This window comes from Phlebotomus papatasi, chromosome 1 (genome assembly GCF_024763615.1).
Source record: "Phlebotomus papatasi isolate M1 chromosome 1, Ppap_2.1, whole genome shotgun sequence".
Taxonomy (NCBI): domain Eukaryota; kingdom Metazoa; phylum Arthropoda; class Insecta; order Diptera; family Psychodidae; genus Phlebotomus; species Phlebotomus papatasi.
This window is the reverse complement of record NC_077222.1, coordinates 84,772,910-84,798,225: the sequence shown is the minus strand read 5'-3', so window position 1 is coordinate 84,798,225 and position 25,316 is coordinate 84,772,910. Positions and strand designations below refer to the sequence as shown.

Sequence of the window (25,316 nt, the reverse complement as noted above, 5' to 3'; positions counted from 1 at the left end):
AGTCCCTATCTCTCAACATTTTGCATCCAAATATTCGAACACATAAAAAAAAGTAATTAACTATCTACCGGAGCTCTTTGAAAAAAAAAACGCGAAAAATGAACAACTTCAACATATCGATTCCTCAACTTACCATCGTGATAGGATCCCCATATTATCCCTGAACATGGAAGATAGTTTATACATAAGATATTTACAAATAACAAAAATATTCTCTGAAACCATTCCTTAATCCCTAATTTTTCGCCAAACGTACGACTTATTTCGGAACGGAGGGAGTATCATTTTTATTTATAATAGGCATTATATTTTCTAAAAAATAAAGCATGATCAGGTATAAAGATTGATATTGTATTATAAAACATCAAAATAGGAAAATCGCTGAAAGTGTGCTATTTATCTTGTCGCCACTGTATGTTGAAGTTGAAAGTAAATAGTACGAAAAAAAAAAGAAAATTATGAATGATATAAATCTACTTCTTTTTGCACCATTTAAATACTCAACACTAAACATACAATGTATATAGAGAGTGATTTTTGAGTCATAAATGAAGACAAAGAAACTTCAATGATTGTGGAGGATTTGCGATTTATTTGTGTTAAATGGAGAGGCAAAGATTGACCAAAGAAGAATTGTCTTCGCGAAATGCTTAAGATTTTTAATCACCCATAAATTCCTTTCATGTTTTTGTGCTAATGACAAATTTTGTAAGTTAATACATTTATGAGGAAATATTTACAAAAGCACATTGTTAAACTTTTTTGTTTAGATTTATTGAAATTAATTGTTTTTAGTGTCTCAGAGCAATAACAATTAAACACTCATATATAATACCTTTTGAGACACCCAAGCGAGTTTCAGCAATAAAATCACAACAAATGATTTTTAGCTTTCATTTTTTTTGTATATAATATACACTCTTGTAATACGGAGAAATAACTAAATTGGTGGTCTTAAATGTCTGTTTTTGCAGGCACTGCATCCGCATGAGGTAACATCTCAAGGGAGTGAATTGAGAAGGAGTGTAAACTGTGAAGAAGGAAAAAGTACAGAAGACGTGACAGATCGAGTGGGTATGCAGAAATCAGAAGTTGCAAGTGAGTCCAGGTCCAAGGACAAACCGGCTGAGAAGTCGTCCAAAAAGAAGACTGTCACATTCAAGAACGTCCTCGAGACGAGTGACGATGTTTTGGTGAGAAAGAGCTACAATCCAGACTTTGCTCCTCCTCTGGTGCCAATCATCAAGAAAGAGTCTCTCACACGAATTGAGAGTAGCATTGTGCGTCCGTCCCGTTTGACCGAGGTTATGAAGCAGAATTCCAACAATCAGGATAACCTCAAGACACTCACATTTCGACTACCAGGTATATCAAGTAGCGATAGTACCTCGGTGGCGGCAGTGAATGGCAAGGATGACGGGGAAGTAGAAGTGGATGAGGAAGAGGATGATGAAAGTGAACGGAGAAGTGAAATTGGCTTGATGAGGGACAAACGTTTCATATTGCCCAAGAGAAGTCTTCACTCCTGTCGTGTTATTAAACCTAATAAAAAGTTCCTGGATAATATGGATGACTGTAGTAGCAAGAAACGCCTTCAGTTGAGCATAAAGCGGAAAAATCAATTGGATGGTGTAGACAAAAAGAAGAAAGTGCTAAAGGAAGTTACATTCCAGGATAGCTTTATTAATAGTACACTCTCGTCAAAGATATCCAATAGCAAATTGGATACGGAGAATTGTGGTGAATCGGAAACATCACAAACACAATCGGAAAATAGTGATGCTGGTGAGTACAACATTTGATCATTAATTAAATTAATAAGATTTCATTATTTACATTAAAATACACCTTTTAGCAATGCACTGTGAGAAATTTATCTTGAAAATAATTAGCAGAATGGTCGTTAAAAAAAACTAAAAGTGATCATAAATCTCTTCAAATGGCACCGAAATAAATGCCAAGATAGTTGTTAACTTCTTAATTTTCTATTTGCTAAAAGTATTTCACTATTTGTAGATATTTACAATTTATGATTTATGTTTTATTTACATAAAGACTAAAATTAATTTTTATTGATATTTTTTGCCAAATGCTGCTAAATCTTATACCCCTTTAAGGGGTTACATGGATCTCACAGACTAAAAAACAGCATATTTTCTTTACATATTTTTCCGACAAAATAAAAAAAATTAGTTCGACCTCTTACGCATATAAAAGTACAACTATATTTTCTGAAATTTTTTTTTCAACATTTTAAAAATTCAGCCGTTGGGACCTGGGGTGACATGATCACTTATTTTCGAAACTATCGACTGTCGATTCTGAAAACTTTAAACGATAGCTGCACTTTCTTTAACTAATATAGATGTTTATCAACAGTCTCATTCTTTTAAGAATATTAAAGAATAACATATGTTTCCTATATGTTTTATTAGCTGTTTTCTGTCAGTGTAAAATGTAAAACCTACGTAGTTTTGGAGATATCCCTTGAAATGTGTACGAAAACAGGAAAAAATTTACACTAAAACCAGTTGCATTTTTCAGAGCTAATGTCACCCCCCTGAATGTCGCAATGAATGGCGCAACAATCCGTAATAAGTCGACATTCACTTAACCTAACAGATATAGATTTATCGATACTATCGATTCCATAGTGTCGAAAAGTTATCATTCCATCCCAGATTTTTGGAGACAGTTTTTTGAAGAAAAGAAAAACATACTTTTCGGTAGACAAGATTTCTCACAAAAACAAAATATTTCTTGTCAGCTGATAAGTTAAACTTGTACTTGAACGGTAGATTTTTTTTTACGTTGATCACAACTTATTTTAAAAGACAAAACGCGGTGTAATTTCCTCTGAAAATTGTATTTTTTTGTATAAAATTGAGTCAAAAATACAAATTCTCTTTTAAAATGTACCGTTTAAGTACCAGTTTAATTCATCAGCTAACAGGAAATATTTAGTTTTTTTTGACGTCAGATGAACATACTCTGAGAAATCTTGTCCACCGAAAAATATGTTTGTTTTTTTTCCAGAAAAGTCTCCGAAAATCAGGTCACAAGGGCTCAATTTCTAAGATTTTTAAATAAAAATAAAAATTTCAGAAAATATAGTTTGAATGTAGTATATTTTTATATAAAAAAATAGAAAAAAATTGTAGTTTTCAGTCTTTTTGAACCACGTAACCCCTTAAGTACGACGGTGACACTAGTGTCCCAATTTTTTTCTACAACTTTCTAAAGTTATGTTTTGCTTTAAGAAGTCAGAAAAAGTGATAGAATAAGTGATATAAAAGTGATACCATTCTACTTTTTTATGGCTGTATTTAAATCTTGTAAAAGACTAAACTTTTTTCATAAAAATCTACAATTCTAAATAATACAACAAAAGGGGAACGAATCTTAATTTTGGAGAACTTGCTATATCGGACACTTCTTTTGTTTTTTTTTTCAATTTCTGCAGGTTTGATCCAGTATCACAGAAGCAATATAATAGCATTGCTTCTATACAGAAAAAAAAATATTTCGTAAAAATGTTCGTACAAAATATTTGTAAATCGTATTACAAATCGTAAATCGTATCAAACATTGTTCGTAACGTTCGTAACATGATCACTTGACGAGCATTTTTTGTTCTTTTACAAACGTTTGTTCGTAAATGTTCGTAAACAGACAAAAAAATGTCCGTAAAAATTTGTCATTTGTTCGTAAAGTTTTGCCAGACAAACAAAAATGTACGAATAAATGTTTATGAAAGAACAAAAAATGCACGTCACGAACAATGTTTGTGAAAATATTACAAACTTTAGGAACTTTTTAGTGGGTTATAGAATTTACGAGCATTTCGTAGGTTCCAAAAGGAAATCACAAACATTAACGAACAATTTTAAGACTTTTTTTCTGTTTTTAAACCAAATTGCTGTAGAAAAATTCTTGGAAACGTTCCGTTAGGATGAAGGGACTTTGAGAAAATTAGTGTCCGATATAAGACTCAAAGCAATATCTAAAATTTTAATTTTAAACCTATTAAAAAAATAGATAAAACAAATCTAAACAATGCTCTTGGCAAAGTAATAACAGAAAATTTCAAATTCAAATTTCAAGAGGTTTATAATATGCAACATGTCCGAAATTTGGCACAGTTTTCTAAAACAAAAATTTATTAGTATATTTTCTGCAAAAATTTGCTAGTAAAATAAGTATTTTGGTTAAAGTCTCATAATTCCAATTCAATAGTGTATTTCGTCCTGTAAAATATTCCATTTTGGGCAGTAAATAACGCAAAATTTATTTAATAAAAAAATGTTGTAAATTATACCTAATTTTCTGTAATATTGTATAGATAACAAATTTTTAACTTTCCCTTTCCCAAGCATATTTCAGCCTGTTTGAGCGTAAAAAGTAAAATTTATGATTTTCAAGAAGTGAAACACAGAATTTTGCCAACATTCCGGAGCATGATATAATGGTCCTGAAATAGTTTCACAACTTTTTATTCTTAAGTTTTCTTATAGAATAGTAGGAAAAGGGTGTCAGGGAATTGGGCTGAAAAAAAAATAGTACAAGTGGACGAATTACTCCGAATATTTGTGTAAAAGCGGTAGAGAACCAAATCTCTGACACCCTTTTTTACCATTCTATTTCTATGGAAGGAAACCTAATTGAAAAAGTGAAACTATTTCAAATTCATTCTATGTATTGTGGCTTCGAAACTTGGCAAGAAATAAAAGACAAGTGCCAGGTCAAAATTCTGTGTTTCACTTCTTAAAAATCATAAATCTTTGACGCATATAAAAATGCTGAAATATTTTTGGAAAGCCAAAAATCAAAAATTTATTATCTGTCTTGGCAAATTAACCAAAATATTAGTGGTTGACAACCATTTTTTTATCGATTTTGCCTTACTTTATTGTTTTAAATAGAACATATTATTAACAAAAACAAAAATTTCGAGTTTTTAGCCAAGCCAAACATATTTTTTATTATTCAAACATTTTTATTTTCGTATTTTAGATAAATTACTCATTGTAAACAAAAAAGTTTAGTTTTATGCAAATTTTAAAATGATTGCAATAATTTTTCCAAAATTTATTCAAATTTTTTAATGTCTAAATACTTCACTATTCATTTCTTTTTCTTTGTTTTCATATCATTAAACGGTCTAAGCACAACAGAAGCTAAGTGAATAAAATTAACAAGTTTCAGAAAATTTACAGAACCGCAATTTTATTTATGTATAACCATTTTGGAAGAAATGTCGGTGAAATGTGGTTAGCGTAAAAAATAATCTTACTCACAATAGAGAATGTTTGCATTCTATTTCTTTACTCTTGGTTATTTATATATACATTATGTGTATAACCTTATCTTTTTCTTGTCACCTTTGCAGAAGAGACTGACGAAGAGGAGAGCAAATTAAATGGAGACAAGAAGAATAAGAGGAATGAACAACAAAGACTATTTTGTAAATCGATTTTCCATTCAAGTAGCGGAAAACCCGCTATACCATCGACACAAAATAATGGAAATAGTTCAGGGAAAGTGATTTTACGGCAACCACGATTGCAATTTAGCACAGCCACGATAATATCATCCACAAGCTCCAATTCAACTGCATCCACATCAAATTCAACACAATCCACCATGTCAATGATGGAGAAAACATTCTCATTTAATCTCAATGGCAACAGTATTAAGAATAGCATATCTTCCCATTCAGGTAAGGTTTTTTATCTTTAACGTATGCGTTCTGAAAAGTAGACAAAATTCTTGAAAGATTAGAAATAGATTTCTTTTCGTAGTATTTCAGATAAATTAATACATTTAAGTCGTTTTGTGGGCGGTCGAGGTATCCTCTTAAAAGGCCTTACCATCCTTGCAAGAGTTTCGGACTAAAAGGTTTCCTACATTTCCAAAAATCTGGCATTTCCAATTAGCAAATATAACAATTTTTTTCTAACGGCGTTATCACACTTGCACATTAAAATTTTTATGTGATTCACATTAATTGTCGCTTGTGAGCTTCCAAATATGTTATTTGTGTCTTTGAGTCACTTAATATTTGGGTTTTTTCTATTTATTGATAAAGAAGTGGAATTTTTCTGCAAAAATAAGTTTAAATTTACCTAAAGCATAAATATTTTTCACATTAAAAAATTAAAGAGAAAATCGCATTAATTTTTCGCATTAATGCTTTAAATCAATTTATATCAAATTTTGCGAGCCAAGTCTACCTTTTTATCAACAAATAGATCAAATTTTGAATATAAAATGATTCAAACACTCAAATTACACATTTGGCCTCTCACCAGCGACAATTAATGTGAATCATATTAAAATTTTAATGTGCAAGTGTGTTATCACAGTAAGAGTCTGAAGGATTAATTACTTTTACTCAACTGTCCTTAAACTGCCTTGAAACTTAAGGTTTAACCATTTTACTAACTGTTTTAATTTCTTAATAGATTTTTTTAATTTTCGAAACTCGATTTTTCGATTAATCGGATCTTCCGATTAATCAAAAAATTCCGATAATTAGAACCGGAAATATGGCAATTTGAAAATTAAATTTTTAACCCCTTATAGCTCGGGTCAGGGTAATCGAGGGACTTGATATTTTTTAAACGAAAGCTCTTAAGCCCAGCTGTAACATATTAAAATTTGAGATCGATCGATTTAAACGATTTAAAAACATTTTTAGGAGAAAGATTTCCCCTTCTCAATTTGAATTGGGATTAGGGCAGAATCACATTGACAGTAAAATGCTCACCGTCACCGTCAAAGCCCTCACCGTATTTCGTTGATTTACGCATTTTCATTGTAATTTTTACGCAAATTCTCAATTACCGTGTTACATTATCTCATACTCGGTGGCACTAGGTGAAAATAATATAAAAAATTTGAAGAAATAAAACGAAAATGCGATAAACGGTGAGCAAAAAAACTGTACGAAAAACTGTAGCAAAAAAATCCTACAGTTTTTCTTATTGCTTACCGTTTATCGCATTTTCGCTTTATTTATTCAATTTTCTTATACTATTTTCACCTAGTGCCACCGAGTATGAGACAAGGTAATATCGTAATGGAAAATTTGCGTAAGAATTGCAATAAAAATGCGTAAATCAACGAAATACGGTGAGGGCTTTGACGGTGACGGTGAGCATTTTACTGTCAATGTGATTCTGCTCTTACACTGTAATTGGCTTAATATAATTTGTAAAGCTAAAGAACTTCCCCATGGTTGCTATTCCAATGATTTTTGGAATTTTGCTGTACTTAAGTGCTTCTTCATTATCGACTTTTATCTGTGTTGGTTCCTATCTCTACTTGTTTTCCTCAGTCATCGTCGTGTTCTGAAACCACTAAAGAGTTGTGACAGGAACGAACAAAAAGATAAGTCGATAACGCAGAAGCACATGAGAACAGCCATGTACTACAGTAGACTCTCGCTAATTCGGCTCTTTTAAGATAGGGATACTTTTTAATTCGGGCAGCAGTTAAATTTGAAAATTTTGTTAATATCTTCCAGATTTGATTCTGATTATCGAATGAAGCAAATATGCTGAAATTTGCCACGGTTTGTCTTAGTTGTGATGATTTTGAGATTTATAATAAATATGAGTATGTAAACTTAATGTGATTATACAAATGAGCAAAAGATCGTTGCATTTCAAACAGTTTGTCGCCCGAATTTCTCTCTAATTCGGTTGACATTTTGGTGCCAAATGCCCGAATTTGAGAGAGTCTACTGTAATAAGAAAGTGTTAAAGGGAAAGATTTCTCAGATTGCAACATATTTAGCTTAATATATTTTGTAAAACCAAAGAACCTCCTCATGGTGCTATTTCAATAAAAAATGAACATGTTTTTAAGAACTTTACTGTACTTAAGTGCTTATGCATTATCGACTTCTCTTTGTCTTGGTTTCTGTCTCGACTGTTTTCTCCACTCATTGCTGTGTTCTAAAATCACCAAACCCACCAAACAGTCTTGGCAAGAACCTAAACGGGTGAACGCGTGCGTAACGTTGTCGGAACGAAAAGTTATGGCGAAATTTCTAACAAGGGAAGTACTCGAGTCATCAAATTCAGAAAAATCTGAGGCTTTGCTCAACTACGCATAAAGGCATCAAATTAAACGTGGTATATTCAAAAAGTGCGAAATCGGGTTAATTTTTTTTTTTTTAAATTCCCCAAAGTTGAAAATGACACCTTACGCAGCACATAATTAAGAAAATTCGTATGGGACTGCATGCGGCGCTGGCTCAGCGGTAGCGCACCGGGCGTTCAACGGGAGTGCCGCGAGTTCGATCCCCTGACTCCGTCTGTTTTTTTTCCTTTTGATATCTTTTTTTTTTTCAATCAAAAATTCTATTCTTTATTAAGTAGGGGGAGGCTTTGAACTTTCGCATACAAAAATGATGTTCAAGTTCAGTGATTTTTTCTGACTACCATGCAAACTGTATGGATTCTCCAACTATGCCAAAAAAATGTCTTACTTATAAGGTTTATAATCCCACCAAACAAAATTCCAGGAAATCCTTAGATTTTCCTCCAGAGAAAAATGAAAATTTAATGGCGATTTATCCGATAGATGAATCAAGTTTCTATTATCGCACACGATTCACGCCATCATTGAACACCCCATTTTCACCGTAAATTTTGCACCGGACACTAAAAGTTGCACATCATTGTTTAAAGGGAACTCTAATCTACTTGATTAAACCATTTTTATATAGAATAAAACATTTTAATATCACTTTTTTGGAACTTTTCTGAGAGATGTTTTATTGACATTAAAAACCATTTTTTTGATTGGTTCTACGAGAATTTCACTCCGGAAACGGTTAAATCTGATGAATACTTTCTTAAAAAGTCCAAATATCACCAAATTTACACGAATCAATAAGTTTTTAAAGCTAAAAATTGACTAAAACTCTGCAAGCGAGAAGACCACACAAGATTCCACCATTCCTCCACGGAGCCGGATATGCACAAAAACGTTTGAATGCGCACCATTGACGATTTCTCTGTTCCTGCAGCTGCAGGAATCGGGATTTAGCTCAGATATTGAGCTTCAGCAGGTGAACAAGCTAAAATTTTCACAAAACAGCTTCTCACGGACAATTTCTTTTCTTTGTCATGCAAAACAACACAATAGTGAGGTTATGTCAAAGATTGTCAAAAAACCAGTTGTAAACTGTATGAGCTTATTGCAGATGTGATTCTTTCATTGCACATTCAGTTTGTGCAAGCTTGAAAAATATTTTTATATCAAAGAAATGCAAAATTGCTTAATAATTACTCAACTGCAGCCTATTTGAGTCAAATTACTTCTTGTTTATCAACTTTACGATTTTTAAGTTTTCCTTTTTAGTGGTGGATCAAATCGGTAGATTACAATAGATGTGAATATGAGGGATCGTATCTAAAATGAAGTTTCCTGGAAAATATCTGAAAGAAGCAGTCTTCTATATGCGATCGATGAATCTGAGTCAAGTTTGTGAATTTTGTTCCACCCACAAAAAGTGCCTGTTCAGCCTAAAAGATTTTTACATAAATCTGATTCCTAATAACCCTTCTACCCTTTGTGATAGTAGTTTTTCAGAAAAGTGATATTAATTCTGCACAATCGTATGAAATATTGCACAGCAAAATTACAGTTTTGGACCTGTTTTTATTTTTTGTTTCCTGAAACTAGGAAAAAAGGATTAGACTCTCAATTTTTTCAGGAAAGATGGGATTTAAGGTTAGCTATTACAATATATAGCCATATGTGAGATTCATAAAGGAATATGGGAGAAATATGAAGTGTCTGAAGGTAGCGTATGTGCGAACGATCAAAGCCTCCCCCTAGTATTATTGTAGTGTAAATTGCTTATCTAGAGTGCTGAATTAAAATCCCCAACAAATTTTTAAAAGCGATGAAAGTGCATCCCATAATTTATCAAATAATCAATTTACTAGTAGAAAAATTAAAAAAAAACCTGTATGTACTTACAATCAGCTATCTGAGGATCGTTGTAAATATTATTTAAAGTTTTTATTGAAATTTTATAAAAGATTAGAAAGGTCGAAGACCCAAACCAATTTTTTTGGAAAAATTCATTTGGAAACCTGTGCTCAAATAAATGTTTAAGGCACACTTGTATTCCATATGCTCTCGTTGTGGTATCTGTTTTAATCATTGCCGAAATCCACAATACACGAATTAGTTTTTTTTTAAACTAATTAGTGAATATGGATTTCAGTAAAGAAATGATTAAAACAGAGAATGCAATCACAATGTGCACATCGAATGAAAGATATACTTTCACAATCAGTTTAAGTGCAAGTTTCCAAATGAATTTTTCCAAAAAAATTGGTTTGGGTCTTCGACCTTTCTAATCTTTTATAAAATTTCATTAAAAACTTTAAATAATATTTACAACGATCCTCAGATAGCTGATTGTAAGTACATACAGGTTTTTTTTTTAATTTTTCTACTAGTAAATTGATTATTTGATAAATTATGGGATGCACTTTCATCGCTTTTAAAAATTTGTTGGGGATTTTAATTCAGCACTCTAGATAAGCAATTTACACTACAATAATACTACTTAATAAAGAATAGAATTTTTGATTGAAAAAAAAGATATCAAAAGGAAAAAAAAACAGACGGAGTCAGGGGATCGAACTCGCGGCACTCCCGTTGAACGCCCGGTGCGCTACCGCTGAGCCAGAGCCGCATGCAGTCCCATACGAATTTTCTTTATTATGTGCTGCGTAAGGTGTCATTTTCAACTTTGGGGAATTTTCAAAAAAAAAATTAACCCGATTTCGCACTTTTTGAATATACCACGTTTAATTTGATGCCTTTATGCGTAGTTGAGCAAAGCCTCAGATTTTTCTGAATTTGATGACTCGAGTACTTCCCTTGTAAGTGTCGGAACGCGAAAAAAATTGAAAAGGGGGACATTAGGGAAATGCAGTTTCGAAATTTGGGTGAACGCGTACGTGTCGTCGTCGGAACGAAAAGCTATCGCGATATTTCTAAGTGTCGGAATGCGACAGTGTCTTGATGAACACTGTACTCATAGTGTTCAAGGAATCTTCCTGATAATCCCTTGAACAGTCACTGTCACAATATTTTGAGTGGTATTTGGCAAAAATAAACTTATCCACATATTTATTCATACACAATACAATTACACAATATGGGACGCTTGCAGAATACTCTAAAATATTGCAAAATATGTTATTATTCATCAGATATAAGATGAAATGTCCAGGAGCAAGATATTTTCCTACTGGATTTCACAAAGAAAAACAATGTCCCAACTTCCCAAATACATTGTTGGCACGAAAACACTTTCATAAACTTTTACCCTTGCCGACAATAGGGTCATATATGACCCAGGAAAATTCTACGCGCTTTTCTGGAAAATTGAGAGTAGTTTATTATATCAAAATATGCATTCTACAATCTTTGGATATTCTATTTTGTGTTTCTAAAGAACTTTTTGCTGAAAAAAAAATGAATATAAAAAAATTTTGAAAAAGAAAAGTCATTTCACAAAGCTCGAAATTCGTGATTTTTGATCTCAAATATTTTCTTTTCCTGAATATCTGGAGTCTTGAGAAAATTAGCCAAGTATCTTACATCCTTCTATTATGATGTCGTGCACAAACAGATAGATTTCAATTAATGTAAATAGTCAAAAAAAATTGTTTTTTCCTCGGGTCATATGACCCTAATGGCGTGAAAGAATTAAACGAAATTTGCATTATTTATGTATAAATATCGTTCGAGTTTGCCACATTCCAAATTTGCAATGAAGGAATCGCACCTCTATAAGCTGATCTAAGCTTATCACTGGTTTTTCATTGGAATAGCACTCTCACTTTTGAGGACCCTAAAATATCATTTAAAAGCCTCATATGGCCAGAGTCGTTACGCGTCCACAAAACCGCAATAATTTTTATAATAAATTAGTTTAAAAGAAACTGAATGGCACAAAATTCAGTCTACTTTTCGGTCTACATACCTTAGATAAAAATTTTGTAAATGCTCAAAGAGGTGATATCAATTTAATTTTATACCTTTCTTTCATGCATTTGCAGTTTCTCTACCATCGTCTTCATCCATTTCAATGACATCTACAACTTGTGGCATCTGTGGAACGGTTTCATCGTGCAGATATGCACAAAAGTGTCGGAAATTTGGTATAAATTCCTGTGAGGCATGTCGGAAGTTCATCTCAAAGATGATCAAAAAATTGGCTGCATCGTCTGGTGTCAATTGCCAATCAGGTGGTCCAATGCAGTGCACAAAAGGCGATGGGACATGTACAATTCAACCGATGCCACGTGGTGGGCATCTCAAGACACTGAAGGCAACACTAAAGGAACGATGTCATGCCTGTTGGTTGAAACGATGCATTAAATCCTTCCAAGTTCCTTCGGGTTTGAAGGCACGCCTAATTGCCACATTACCTGTGACAATGCGTGATTTTGAAGCCAATACATTGGGTGTTTCATCCAAATTCAGTATTAAGCGTGAGACAGAAAATCAGAATAATATGAATAATATCTTTTCAAATCCACCAAATACTGAACGTATGTTGGATATTGAATTTAAAACAACCAAAAGTCTCCCCTTTTCCAATCCACTTGTGGAAAATAATGCTACATTTGGCAGTAGTCCACTTGTTGTGCCCACAATTAGTGAAAAACCTGTTATAATGGTACATTCGGGTAATACGGGGGGTGGTATTGTGGGGGATAGTGTGATGACAAAAGCCAAGACGAATCCTGAAGAAGGGTGCAAACAAGAGAGTGCAAATAGGAAGTCCAGTGTGAAAATGAGTAGTAACAATTCTGTGATTAATGTCAGTGGTACAGTCAGTGAGAGTACTGAAGATAAGACAAAATTGAGTAGAAAGAAGAATGAAATACAGCCCCAGGTGAATGGTGCTGGGAATAAAGATGTGACGGTATCCAGTGATGCTTCAGCTCCCAAAAGGCAAAGGATTGACCTGAAGGGACCAAGAGTGAAGCATGTCTGTCGAAGTGCATCGATAGTTCTTGGTCAGCCTATTGCCACCTTTCCAAGTGAATCTCCATTGGAGAATCTGGATACACCGCCAAGGCCAGATTCACCCCAAAACGAAGTGGTCGAAATGGCTACAATTGTCAATCAACCCAGTGATATGTGTACAGACTGTGGAGATCCTAATTCCCCGGATTTGGGTCTAAGTCCACCAGCTACGCCTATTGATAGTCCAAATGATGAGGCTGATGCTGTAGTAGCAGTTGTCACGGAGAAACAAACAGAAGCAGAGGAAGAGGTCAAGAAAAAAGGTCTCACGGATGAATCTCAGAAACCAACAAGAAAAATAACAAGGCCTACTTACAATGTTACAAATCTGACAAATCGGGTGACATCAATGAATGCCACAAAACGTATTCAGCAGCTGACTGCTGTGCAAACCCCAATGGTATCCATAGATTTCTGGGAGAATTATGATCCAGCTGAAGTGAGTCAGACGGGATTTGGACTTATACTGTCGGAGAGTGTACCATTGCGTGCCATTTGTTTCCTGTGCGGTAGTGCTGGATCAGATCCACTAATTTTCTGCATTTGCTGCTGTGAACCCTATCACAGTTACTGTGTTGAGGATGAGTATAACCTCAAGCCAACATCACTCGATGACACGGGCATCAGTATCTTGGATACAAGTGGTGGAGGCAATAATAGTCAAAGTGTGAGAAATCGATTAAACTGGCTCTGTCCACGGTGTACTGTTTGCTATACATGCAATATGGCCACAGGGAGTAAAGTCAAATGTCAAAAGTGTCAAAAGAACTACCATTCAACGTGCCTGGGAACGAGTAAACGTCTCCTTGGGGCCGATCGACCCCTCATTTGTGCCAATTGTCTCAAATGTAAGAGCTGTAGTACGACAAATGTGACGAAATTTGTGGGGAATCTTCCAATGTGCACGGCATGTTTTAAGCTGAGGCAGAAGGGTAACTTCTGTCCACTGTGTCAGAAGTGCTACGAAGACAATGACTTTGACCTGAAAATGATGGAGTGCGGAGAGTGTAAGAGGTGGGTTCATGCCAAATGCGAAGGACTCACCGATGAGCAGTACAATATGCTCTCAGTACTTCCTGAGAGTATAGAATTCATTTGCAAAAAGTGCTCCAAAAACAATCCAATGGTGGATATGTGGCGTGATGCCGTTGCGGCTGAATTCAAATCGGGTCTCCTGAGTGTGGTTAAAATGCTGAGCAAGAGCAGACCTGCGTGTGCACTGCTTAAACTCAGTCCTAGAAAGAAATCCAATATATGTGCATGTCAGCCCATTATGTCCAGCAGAAGTATCCAGTTCAAGAAACTCACCGAAGGAAATGTTGAGGTAATTCTCTTTCAGCATTATTTTTTCGTTTCTTTTTATTGTAATATTTATTTTAAAAATTTAAATGAAAGTTGTAGTGCAAACTCCGCCTATAATTTTAAGCCATGCCCCTTGATATGATGGATTGAAAACAAAAAAGACCGGGATACATTTATTCAGCAAAAGAAGCTTTCTTATCAGATTAAAGCTCTATAATTAATTATTGGCTTTTTCTAGAACGAAGTAAGACAAATTGTCTAAAAGACAATGGGCAAAATGGGCAAAATGGTCCAACCTTTCGCCACGAATGAGACCTATACCATCGAATAGGTATTGGCAAAGGTAACAACTTTTGTTCCGGGACCAACCCCAAAAGTATGTAGAAAATGCACTAGAGCAGAGGTGTGCAAGAAACCGTTGAAACCGAATTAACGTCAAATGAAACATGTACGTCAATGGTCAAAACGCTACTATAACAAACTTATTTTGACGTTAATTCGGTTTCAACGGTTTCTTGCACACCTCTGCACTAAAGCATAAAACATATGTGACGTATTTTCTTACAGAACAGAACTCTTTTTATATAGTAACGGAAGGATTGTCTGTAGAGAAATGTCTCCAATGCAGAAATATTTTCCTTGAAAAAATAGTTGAAACCTCTTAAGGTCGCAGGGCCCTAAAAGATATCGTTATTCAGAAACTTTGAATAATAAGTTCAGAGTAAAAATATGTTAAGAAAACCACTATACTCTGAACTTTTTGGATTTTTTTTTTTGATAACGGCCCCTTTTCAACTCTGTGATTTTCAACAACCCTAGTACCTTTTATAAGGAGAATATTTCTGTAAAGGAGACAAAAAGATGCAACATTTTATGCAATTAAAGGATATTCGACGATATTTGAGGAAAATCTGGATAATTACAAAGAAAATGGAGAGATAGGGAAATGGTTTCTTCTAAGAAATGTTTCTTGAGTTCTTCTTTCGAAATCGTTCTTTTGCGCCACCAATTTACAATACACCGTTATTGAGAAAAAAGAAAGTTTCATAAAATAGTCCTATCCATTTCTTAAGAACACTCTGACTTTAAGCTATCTTAGAAACTTTACGTGATGGACTGTAAAGTTACTTCGGGAGATATGTTGCAAACACACCAAGAACTCCGAAAATACCGATGGTTTCCCAATACACGAAAAAAGTTTTCATTTTATTGCCTTGAAATGCTCGATAACTTTAAAACAGGACAAATTTGTATGGGAACTACCAGGTGGAGCAGTCAGAAGGAAAATCTATAAATATTTATTTAAAGCTTAAGTCAAACATCGACTTTGACCAGAATTTCGTTAAGATCGGTTAAGCCGTTTTCGAGTAATAAATTGAGAAAGTTGTGAATTTTCATAAGGATATCATTAACTTCCCAAGGACTGACAGTTCTTTTTGACTTGGGTCTGGGTCTCGGTAAGTCATACACTTATACCAAAAAAATGGGCCTAGTCCGCCTTGTCCCATCTCTGGCGAAGGGTTGGATCAGCTCACAGCTTACTTTTGCCCAATGTCCTTTGTCAATATTATTTGAAGCTTTGGGAAAGGTTTTGCAGCTTCGTAATGCTGCAGGTTGCAGCTGATTAAAAGTTGTTTTTTTTAAGTTACTTAATGAATGTAATCCATGGCCATTATATTCTAATAGCTAGTCCAACACCTCATATTTCCTGACAAACTTGAGAGCCTAGACCTTTTTTCCTGCGTTCAAAAAGCAAAATCATCATAAAAATTATGTGATATTTTTTCAAAAAATCCTTGGAGGCGGAAAAACAAAATCATACTAAAATTTCTCAAAAATGACCTAAGAAAGCAAATTTTGAAAAATCAATAAACTAAACTAAACTAAATATTAATGTACTCTCTTCAGCACACAATAGACTCTACTTAGGACTACATTTTTTCCATAGAATACATACTGCTCCGATACCTCTAAATGCCTTATTTTTTGATTTTTGTCATTTTCAAAACACATTAAATCTTGCAAATTTTTGCCACTTATTTTCGCAACAAACTGATGATGATATCGACTTGAAATGTTCTGAGTACCCCCCCCCCCCATAAGTTGATCCGAGGAATCCAAATGTCACTTCAATTTCATCCCAACGTCTATCCTTCCCTTCCAGAAACCACTCTTTTAGGAATATCTGAAGAACAAAACCATCGATGCTTTTCATTTTTGAATATGTTTTAGAGACCATCCTAGCGGACATTTCATCCATACATTCCAAAGACGTCCCACCTCTCCTTCCCCCACATGGTAACAATCTGGATAAAAAAGGAGCATTTCTTTTGGAAAATTTTCTGACAAAAATCAAAAAATAAGGCATTTAGAGGTATCGGAGCTGAATGTTTTCTATGGCAAAAATGTACTAAGTGGAATCTATTGTGTGCTGAAGAGAGTACATTAATATTTAGTTTAGTTTAGTTTATATGATTTTTCAAAATTTGCTTTCTTAGGTCATTTTTGGGAAATTTTAGTTTGATTTTGTTTTTCCGCCCCCAAGGATTTTTTGAAAAAATATCACATAATTTTCAAGTTGAAGCACACCTACTTACATTTCCAACGGATGCCCATTTATTAAGTTCTGTACACTAGAACCGGATGAATAATTGATAATATGAGACAAAACAGCAAAACCAAAAAAAAAATTAATTAAAGAAAATTGTGACGTATAGGAGAAAAACCAAGAACAGATTCTTGATCAGGGGACTCGACTCTACCAAACGTACCATGTGAGATCCATGTGCCAAAAAAAAGTTTTCAATTTGTTGCATAGTGTTATTGAAAATTATGTGATAATTATGTATTAAACATACATTTTTCTAAATGGGTACAAATTGGAAAGACGCACGTTCAACTTTTTTTTTGTATTTATGTGTTGAAGCCGCGTTTTGCAGATCGACTTTTAACAAATACTCTAATTCTTCATTTATTAATATTGTGTCGCTTGTGACGATATTGTGACGAAGAAAAATACGCGAGCGTAAAATGCTTCTATTGGAAACATATTGATCCAAATGGAGACAAGGGAAAGTTTCTAATTGGAGACAAACAGTGTAATTGAAACCGCGACGTAAGACTTCCAAAACTTCTTGAATATGAAAGTCTCCTGATACGAGGGATCGTTTATCCTATTGGCAACATCCTAACTCGAGTCCTGTGTATAAATAGGCGTGACTAAAATATTCTAATAAGACTGAGATTATTTATATGTGAATAAAGTTCTCTCAAATTTGTTTATAAATTGGAAATATGTGAATTATTACTGACAAACTTTTTACAAAATTTAAGAGCAAAGTGAATATTTTTATTTTAATGTAAATATACCTCCTGAAAAGGATGTGTCTTAAATATATTTATAGGCGGAGTTATAGGTTTCGCACACCCTCTAGCTTCAAACGCTTAACATTTTTCCCATATTTTTTTAATGAATCTGATCTGAGATAATATGAGAAAAAATATAAAGTGTTCGAAGCCAGAGTGTGTGCGATGCCTGAAAGCCTTTCCCTACTCGAAATCCTCATTTTTTCTTTTTTTTTACAAACTGTCTCCTGTAGGGGAATTCTGTAATTTTCGTAAAATTTTCCCGCGTGAGTTCGAAACCTGACAATGCCAAACGAGCTATATTTGTCATATCATATGAGTTCGAAAATGCAATTCATTGAATTTTTAATGAAATCCCTTTACAGTACGTCTCGGTTGATTTGTTTAACAAAATTCATTGTCATTTGAATTGCCAGCAGAGTCCAACATTATCCGATGAACCTGATTTCCCTGACAATTGAGTATTTTGCAAAGATTCACTTCCATTTGTTTCACTCTCTCCTCCATCGAGATTCTTCTCTACTGGACTATTGTCAGGGAAATCAGGTTCATCGGATAATGTTGGACTCTGTAGAGAAATATAAAAAGAAATTGTAAAGAATCTCAGCAAAAGACCAGAAGGGGAATTCTGTAACGCTCTGACAATGTCATATGACAAATTGGGTTCCAATCTTAGGAGAGCTTTTCCGAAAATGCGATTCTGTAGCCGTGACATTGTCATTTCAGCTCACGTGGCATTGTCAGAAGTCACATATTTGAGATTTCTGACAATGCCACGTGAGCTGAAATGACAATGTCACGGCTACAGAATCGCATTTTCGGAAAAGCTCTCCTAAGATTGGAACCCAATTTGTCATATGACATTGTCAGAGCGTTACAGAATTCCCCTTCTGGTCTTTTGCTGAGATTCTTTACAAAATCTCAAATATGTGACTTCTGACAATGCCACGTGAGCTGAAATGACAATGTCACGGCTACAGAATCGCATTTTCGGAAAAGCTCTCCTAAGATTGGAACCCAATTTGTCATATGACATTGTCAGAGCGTTACAGAATTCCCCTTCTGGTCTTTTGCTGAGATTCTTTACAATTTCTTTTTATATTTCTCTACAGAGTCCAACATTATCCGATGAACCTGATTTCCCTGACAGTAGTCCAGTAGAGAAGAATCTCGATGGAGGAGAGAGTGAAACAAATGGAAGTGAATCTTTGCAAAATACTCAATGTTTCTGTGGTGTTAAGCAGAAACTGGCATATGCCACATCTTCACCAAGTCTCCTTGACATCAAGCGCAAAATCAATGATAATGACTATGTGTCCCTGCAAGAGTTCAACTATGACATGCTCAAGATTATCAATACGGTGTCATGTGATGATCTTGTGACGGCCTACAAGGAGATTCTCAGTGAAACATTTCCCTGGTTTCAGAATGAAACAAAAGCCTGTACTGATGCTCTTGAAGAGGATATGTACGATTCCTGTGATTTTACCACAAATCCTGAGACTATGACCATGGAATGTGATCAAATGGTGCCCAGTGTGGATATTCCGGAGGATGGTGATGAGTATTTCTATGGGCAGTATGAGAGAGTTGATGAACGTATTTGTCTGTTTTGCAAGCAAATGGGCGAACAGATAAAATGGCAAGAGGGTAGATTGCTGTACTGTGGACAGAATTCTTGGGTACATACAAATTGTGCACTATGGTCAGCAGAGGTGTTTGAAGAGATTGATGGATCACTGCAAAATGTTCACAGTGCCGTGTCGCGTGGGAGAATGATAAAGTGCACAGAGTGTGGGAATAAAGGGGCAACAGTTGGGTGCAATGTTAAGAATTGTGGTGAACATTTTCACTATCCGTGTGCACGATCGGCCAAATGTGTCTTCATGTCAGACAAAACTGTCTATTGTCCGAGGCATGAGGGTGAAAGTAGTAAGAAAAAGTGCCATCCTGAGGGGGATTTTGATGTACATCGACCGGTTTATGTGGAATTGGATCGAAGGAGGAAGAAATCTGTTGAACCTGGAAAAGTGCAATTTGCCATTGGATCCCTAGCTGTACGGAATATTGGACGATTTGTGCCAATTTTGTCTGACTTGACTGATGTGATAGTTCCAAGTGATTTTTTATGTACTCGATTGTATTGGAGTACTAAGGAACCGTGGAAGATTGTTGAGTACACCATTAGAACTTCGATACAGTGTAGTTCATCGAATCACTGTACGGATTTGGGAAAAAATTTCACAGTTGATCATTCATCGCATGCTCAGATCATTCAAAAGGGATTGAGTCAAATTGCCAAGTGGCATAGTAGCTTGAGCAGTGGAGATGAAAATGGAGATCATTCGAGGGGTGATACGAAGGTGAAACAAAATTTTGAAGCCATGGGCAATAATGCTGAGGAGCAAAATGATGAAGAACCACAGAGCAATGCTGATCTTCTGCCACCGGAAATTAAAGAAGCTATCTTTGAAGATTTACCTCATGATATCTTGGATGGTATATCAATGTTGGATATCTTTCCGAAATTAATGACATATGAGGATCTCGTGGCGATGGATTCAAAGAGTGAAATTTATTTTGGTGGTGAATTGATTAAGGATGCAAAGGAGTACATTTCGGAGGAGGATATTAATAATCAACCAATGGAGGGTTGGAGTAATTCATCGGCTGTGGCTCATGTTGAAGATCCACTAATATCAGCTTCACGTCCAATGTCCACAACAATGTCCAAAGAGCTGAAACGGAGTAAATCCGAAGTATTTTCACGGGGTGTCAGTGGAAATCGCAATCATCAGAGATCATCGAGTTTGACGTGGAATTGCAAGGTGGATCAGAGTTCAGTAGTGTCTAAACGGCGGAAAGTGTCAATGTTGCAGGAATTGAGATTGCCTGAGAGTGTTTTTCGATCACTGGGCAGACCAGATATCAAAGCAGCGGCTACGAGTGGTGATCGGAAAATTACGTGGAGTGCAAAGAAATTGGTGCAGATTGACAGTGAAAATAGCCAAGATGGTACTAGTGAAAAAAAGTCAGTGGAGAAATTGAAAATTTCTCAATTGGATGGTATGGATGATATAAGTAGTGGAAGTGAGAGTGGATCACCAGGACCACAGTATGCTGCTGGTCATCACATTTTGACATTTGATCAGACTTGTGGTGACAATCCGGTGAAATGTGACCGTTGCCATTGCACATATCGCACTCAAGATTCATTTCAGCGACATCTAATGACATGTGAACCCATGTCAACCAGTGAATCAGAATCTGAAGCCAATCCCCATACACCCGAAGCTGAAGTGGCATCAATAGCACCAAATAATTTGTTAACAGTCACCGTGTCAGATATGTGCAATTCCTCAACAATTTCCACCATTCAACCACAAAATATAATGCAGAATTTTAGTGGTCAAATACTCAGTGGTGGAAATATGAATGGTATTCAGACAATACCCAATCAAGGTGGAAATACCATCACCATACCAAGTTCACTGCAAAATATCATTCCCATTCAGGGTGGTGGTCAGATATCACTGCAGAATCCCACGCAGATACAAACGGTACCACTTAGTGGGGTGAATCAGTTGGGTCAAATAAATACTGGTGGTATGTCCAATGTTCTCATGACGACTACACCGCAAAATCAACAATTCACCCAACAACTTGGTGTTAATAATTTTCAGCAGCAAGTATTTCCACTGCAAAATATCAGTCAATACAATGACATGAATTCCAATTATCTGCAAAAGACCCAGCGAATTTTGCCACAAACATCAACCATTCAGCCAACAATACAACTGTCAGGAGGACTAAATATTCAGAATTTCAATAATTCTGGCATCATTCAACCAGGTGGAAATGGTACATCACAGCAGATCATTTCAATTGGTGGCACGGGCAATAATTCGCAAATAATGACCCTAGCACCGGCACCAATTCGTCCAAATGGTGCACTATCGATGCAAACCACAACACCACAGAAGAATCAGATCATTCTACCACAGCCAGCAGATAAGGGTATCAAGAAACAGGCCCTACCACGTCTGCAAGCAGCAACGACTGTGGTCAAGCCGAAAGGTCGTCAAACAACGACCAAAAATCAGACAATTCAGATGAAAAAGATTGTCACAAAACCCGATGCAAGATCCCTACAAATTGTCAATTCTAGCCATTTGCCCATCATTCGACCACAACAAACTGTACCAACCACTACACTTGCCACTGCAGCAACCACAAATCCCGGGGTTGTCTTTCAACCACCACAACCCATAATAGTTCAGCCAATGAACAATAATGCAAATCTTGTGCAGTATGTGACGGATAACAATGGAATGCAGTATATTGCAATGCCATCGGGTGATTATAAACAGCCTCAGACACAATTTTTGACACCAAGTCCAATTGTTCCAGGGGCATTTCAGCTACAAACAGACACCAGTGGGCAGTTAGTGTTGGCCAATACAGCATCGGGTCTACAGGTGTTACCATCTGGGACGATGCAATTGGCTCAACCGCAACAGCCTCAGGTGATTGGTACGCTGATTCAGCCTCAAGCCACAACAATTCAATGTGGCATGATGGCAACGGAACAAATGGTATTGGGCAATACACCCACACTGGAGATGGTACAAGATCCAAATTCTGGATGTATGTACCTAACCAGTCAACCAGTGTACTATGGCCTTGAGACAATTGTCCAGAATACTGTGATGTCATCACAGCAATTCGTCTCGACGGCTATGCAGGGTGTCCTAAGTCAAAATTCAAGTTTTTCCGCAACAACCACCCAAGTGTTTCAGGCTAGTAAAATTGAGCCGATTATGGAAGTACCTGGTGGCTATGTCGTACTCAATAATATGCCCGAACAGCAACAAACACCAGCAATAATGCCAACACCTCAGGTGTTACCTCAAATTCAGGCACAACCACCACAGGTCACTCAGCAAATGAGACCCATTTCTCCGCCCAAACCCACCGTCAAGACTGCTCCAATTGTCATGACCAAGGTACAACCACAAGTGATTAACAAAGTCATGCCATCATTGCCGGCAAATGTGGTCAATGTGGAGCAATCGTCAATGCCCAAGCCTCAAGCTCAACCGGTGATTCTACCCAAAACAATCGCCATTGCCTCAAGTACCAGTACTCCGGTATTCCAACAGGCAACAATGCAACTACAAGAAACTCAACCATGTCCAACTAAGACAATAATTGTCACAACACCAAATTCAGTTCAACCAATTCAACGGGCAGCTAATATAATCAAACCCATTGCCAAGACACATGTAAATTCAGCCACTGTTAAGCCCAAAATAATCACAAAACCCGTGGCTGGAAGGACATCGGTAAATCGTCCTAAAGCTGGTACATTTACCATGAAGCCAACTCCTGCAACACCCATTAATCAAGTGACCAAGAGTGATTCAATTGTGGGAGATGTGATTATCACAACAGTGGCTCAGAACAATATGCAGAGTCAAATGGTATCGTCGCAGCAGTCAAATCAGCAAATCTTCCCAGTGGAGCAAGAGAAAGTTAACCAGAACATCATCCAATTGTCAGGAAGTAGCAATGACAGCAGTACTCCTCAAGAAAATGTCGTTTTCACCCCGTTGAATAGGAATCAACAAAATTCTCATGTATACCAGACAAATTCCACACCAACTCCTCAGATACAACTCCCTTCAGCTCCGTATGCACCATCTCATCACTCAAATGTCCCAACAAATGTTGTCAATCCCATCCAACAGTGTCACTATGGGAACAATACGACAAATTCAAGGCCTACTAATCGTGTACTGCCAATGCAGACAATTCAAGCACGTCAATCACCACCAACGCCACCTGAACCCAAATGTCAAGTGGATGAACCTGTCATTCCGCCAAAAGTAGAAGATATCCCAGCCAAAGAAGATGTCGTTATGGCTGATCTACCATCGCCACAGTTAATAATTGCAGAGACTGAAAAAGAAGAACCACCACAAATCCTCGAAGAGGACTTTGAAAATGTTGAAATACAACGAGAAAAAGATTCAACTTCACCTACAAGTCTCAATTTGAAAAATCTCTTCCAAACCGATGTACAAGCTGATCTATTTGATCAAATAAAATCAATGGACGATAAAGATGAGAGTTCATCAGAAAGTTCAACGCCTGAGGTGAAACAGAAAATCTGTGAGATTCTTGTGAATCTCGACAAGGAGGATTGCAATAAGAATAATGTCATTGTGGATGATACACCGATGAAAGAGGAAGAGGAAACAATTGAGCAAAAAGAGAATCTCAATCCACTCACAACTGCATCAGATGATGTCACCTTCAAACAGCCTCAACCAAGGAATTCTTACACAATTCAGCGTTCATTGAATGCCCTGCAACCACTAAAAGTTCCTCCAGGACCAAGAATGCTCTATGAAATTCAGTCAGAAGATGGATTTCACTATAAATCTACTTCAATCACTGACATTTGGGATAAAGTCTTTGAATCAGTGCAAATTGCTAGGAAAACTCATGGACTTTCATCCCTGCCAGATGGTCCATTGGCTGATATGAGTGGATATCAGATGCTAGGACTAAAGGCCAATGCTCTGAGGTACCTGATTGAGCAATTGCCGGGTGTTGAAACGTGCAAAAACTACATTCCCAAATACCATGAGAGAAAAATGAACAAGGATACGGCACCACTCTTTCCCCATTTTATCGACATTGACGACACTAAAGAGAACATTTTTGGGGCGGCTCGATGTGAACCCTACGGTGGACGATCGGAATATGACATGTTCAGCTGGTTGGCATCCAGGCATCGGAAACAACCCGCTCCTGTGACCATTCAGCTTGACAGCGAAATTACAATTCCCAGGTGAGTCTTTTGTGCCTCCTAATTATAGGGGACACCGGGATAGAATCATAGCAAATGTAATTTTTCTTTAAACTTAATTCGTGAAAAACATATTTGAATCAGATTGATAAATATTTCAATGCATACAGGGTGGATGAAAAAAATGCAACAACTTTCAGTGCGCATAGCTGTCAAACCGCTGGTGACAGCGGTTTCATATCTTGCATAGTGGTAGTTCATTTTATTGGCTAAAAGCCTACAAAAGCATTTTGGATAATATTTTGTAGAACTTTTTTAAACCGTAATGGAACTCAAACGTGACAATTTAATGTCGCTATATTTTGCAAGAAATTCGGAAGCAGTTATCGTTAGAGCTCTTCAAAACCGGAATGTAATTAAACTTTCCGTTTTTCGAAACATAACTTGATACAAGGATACTAGTAGCATTTTAAAATGCTTTGGTGAAGGTCTAAAAAATATTGCTTCATCACTAGTCATCGTTCATAAAATGAAGAAGCAAATTGAACAAAATCTGCGTCACATTTGCAAACAAACGATCTCTGAGACGCATAGATCGCAAACATCGCAAATAACCATGAAATAAATATTGTTAAATGACCTCTATATGAAGCCTCAAAAATCCTGAAAAGGAAGAGTCATCGTCGATCCTCATAAAGAAGTTATGCTCGATCCACGACAGAGTAAATTCGCTTGCACGTTCATGGTCAGTTTC

At 36.0% G+C, this 25,316-nt stretch overlaps 1 protein-coding gene across 1 annotated transcript in view; it reads left to right on the top strand.

The window, feature by feature from the left end:
• LOC129810432 (histone-lysine N-methyltransferase trithorax) overlaps positions 1-25,316 on the top strand; it is a 58,984-nt gene that overhangs the window by 22,938 nt on the left and 10,730 nt on the right. Inside the window, exons 2-5 of the mRNA XM_055860900.1 lie at positions 975-1,785; positions 5,390-5,719; positions 12,102-14,401; positions 18,858-24,604. Coding sequence (XP_055716875.1) covers positions 975-1,785; positions 5,390-5,719; positions 12,102-14,401; positions 18,858-24,604 — 9,188 coding nt within the window. The remainder of the gene's footprint in view (positions 1-974; positions 1,786-5,389; positions 5,720-12,101; positions 14,402-18,857; positions 24,605-25,316) is intronic.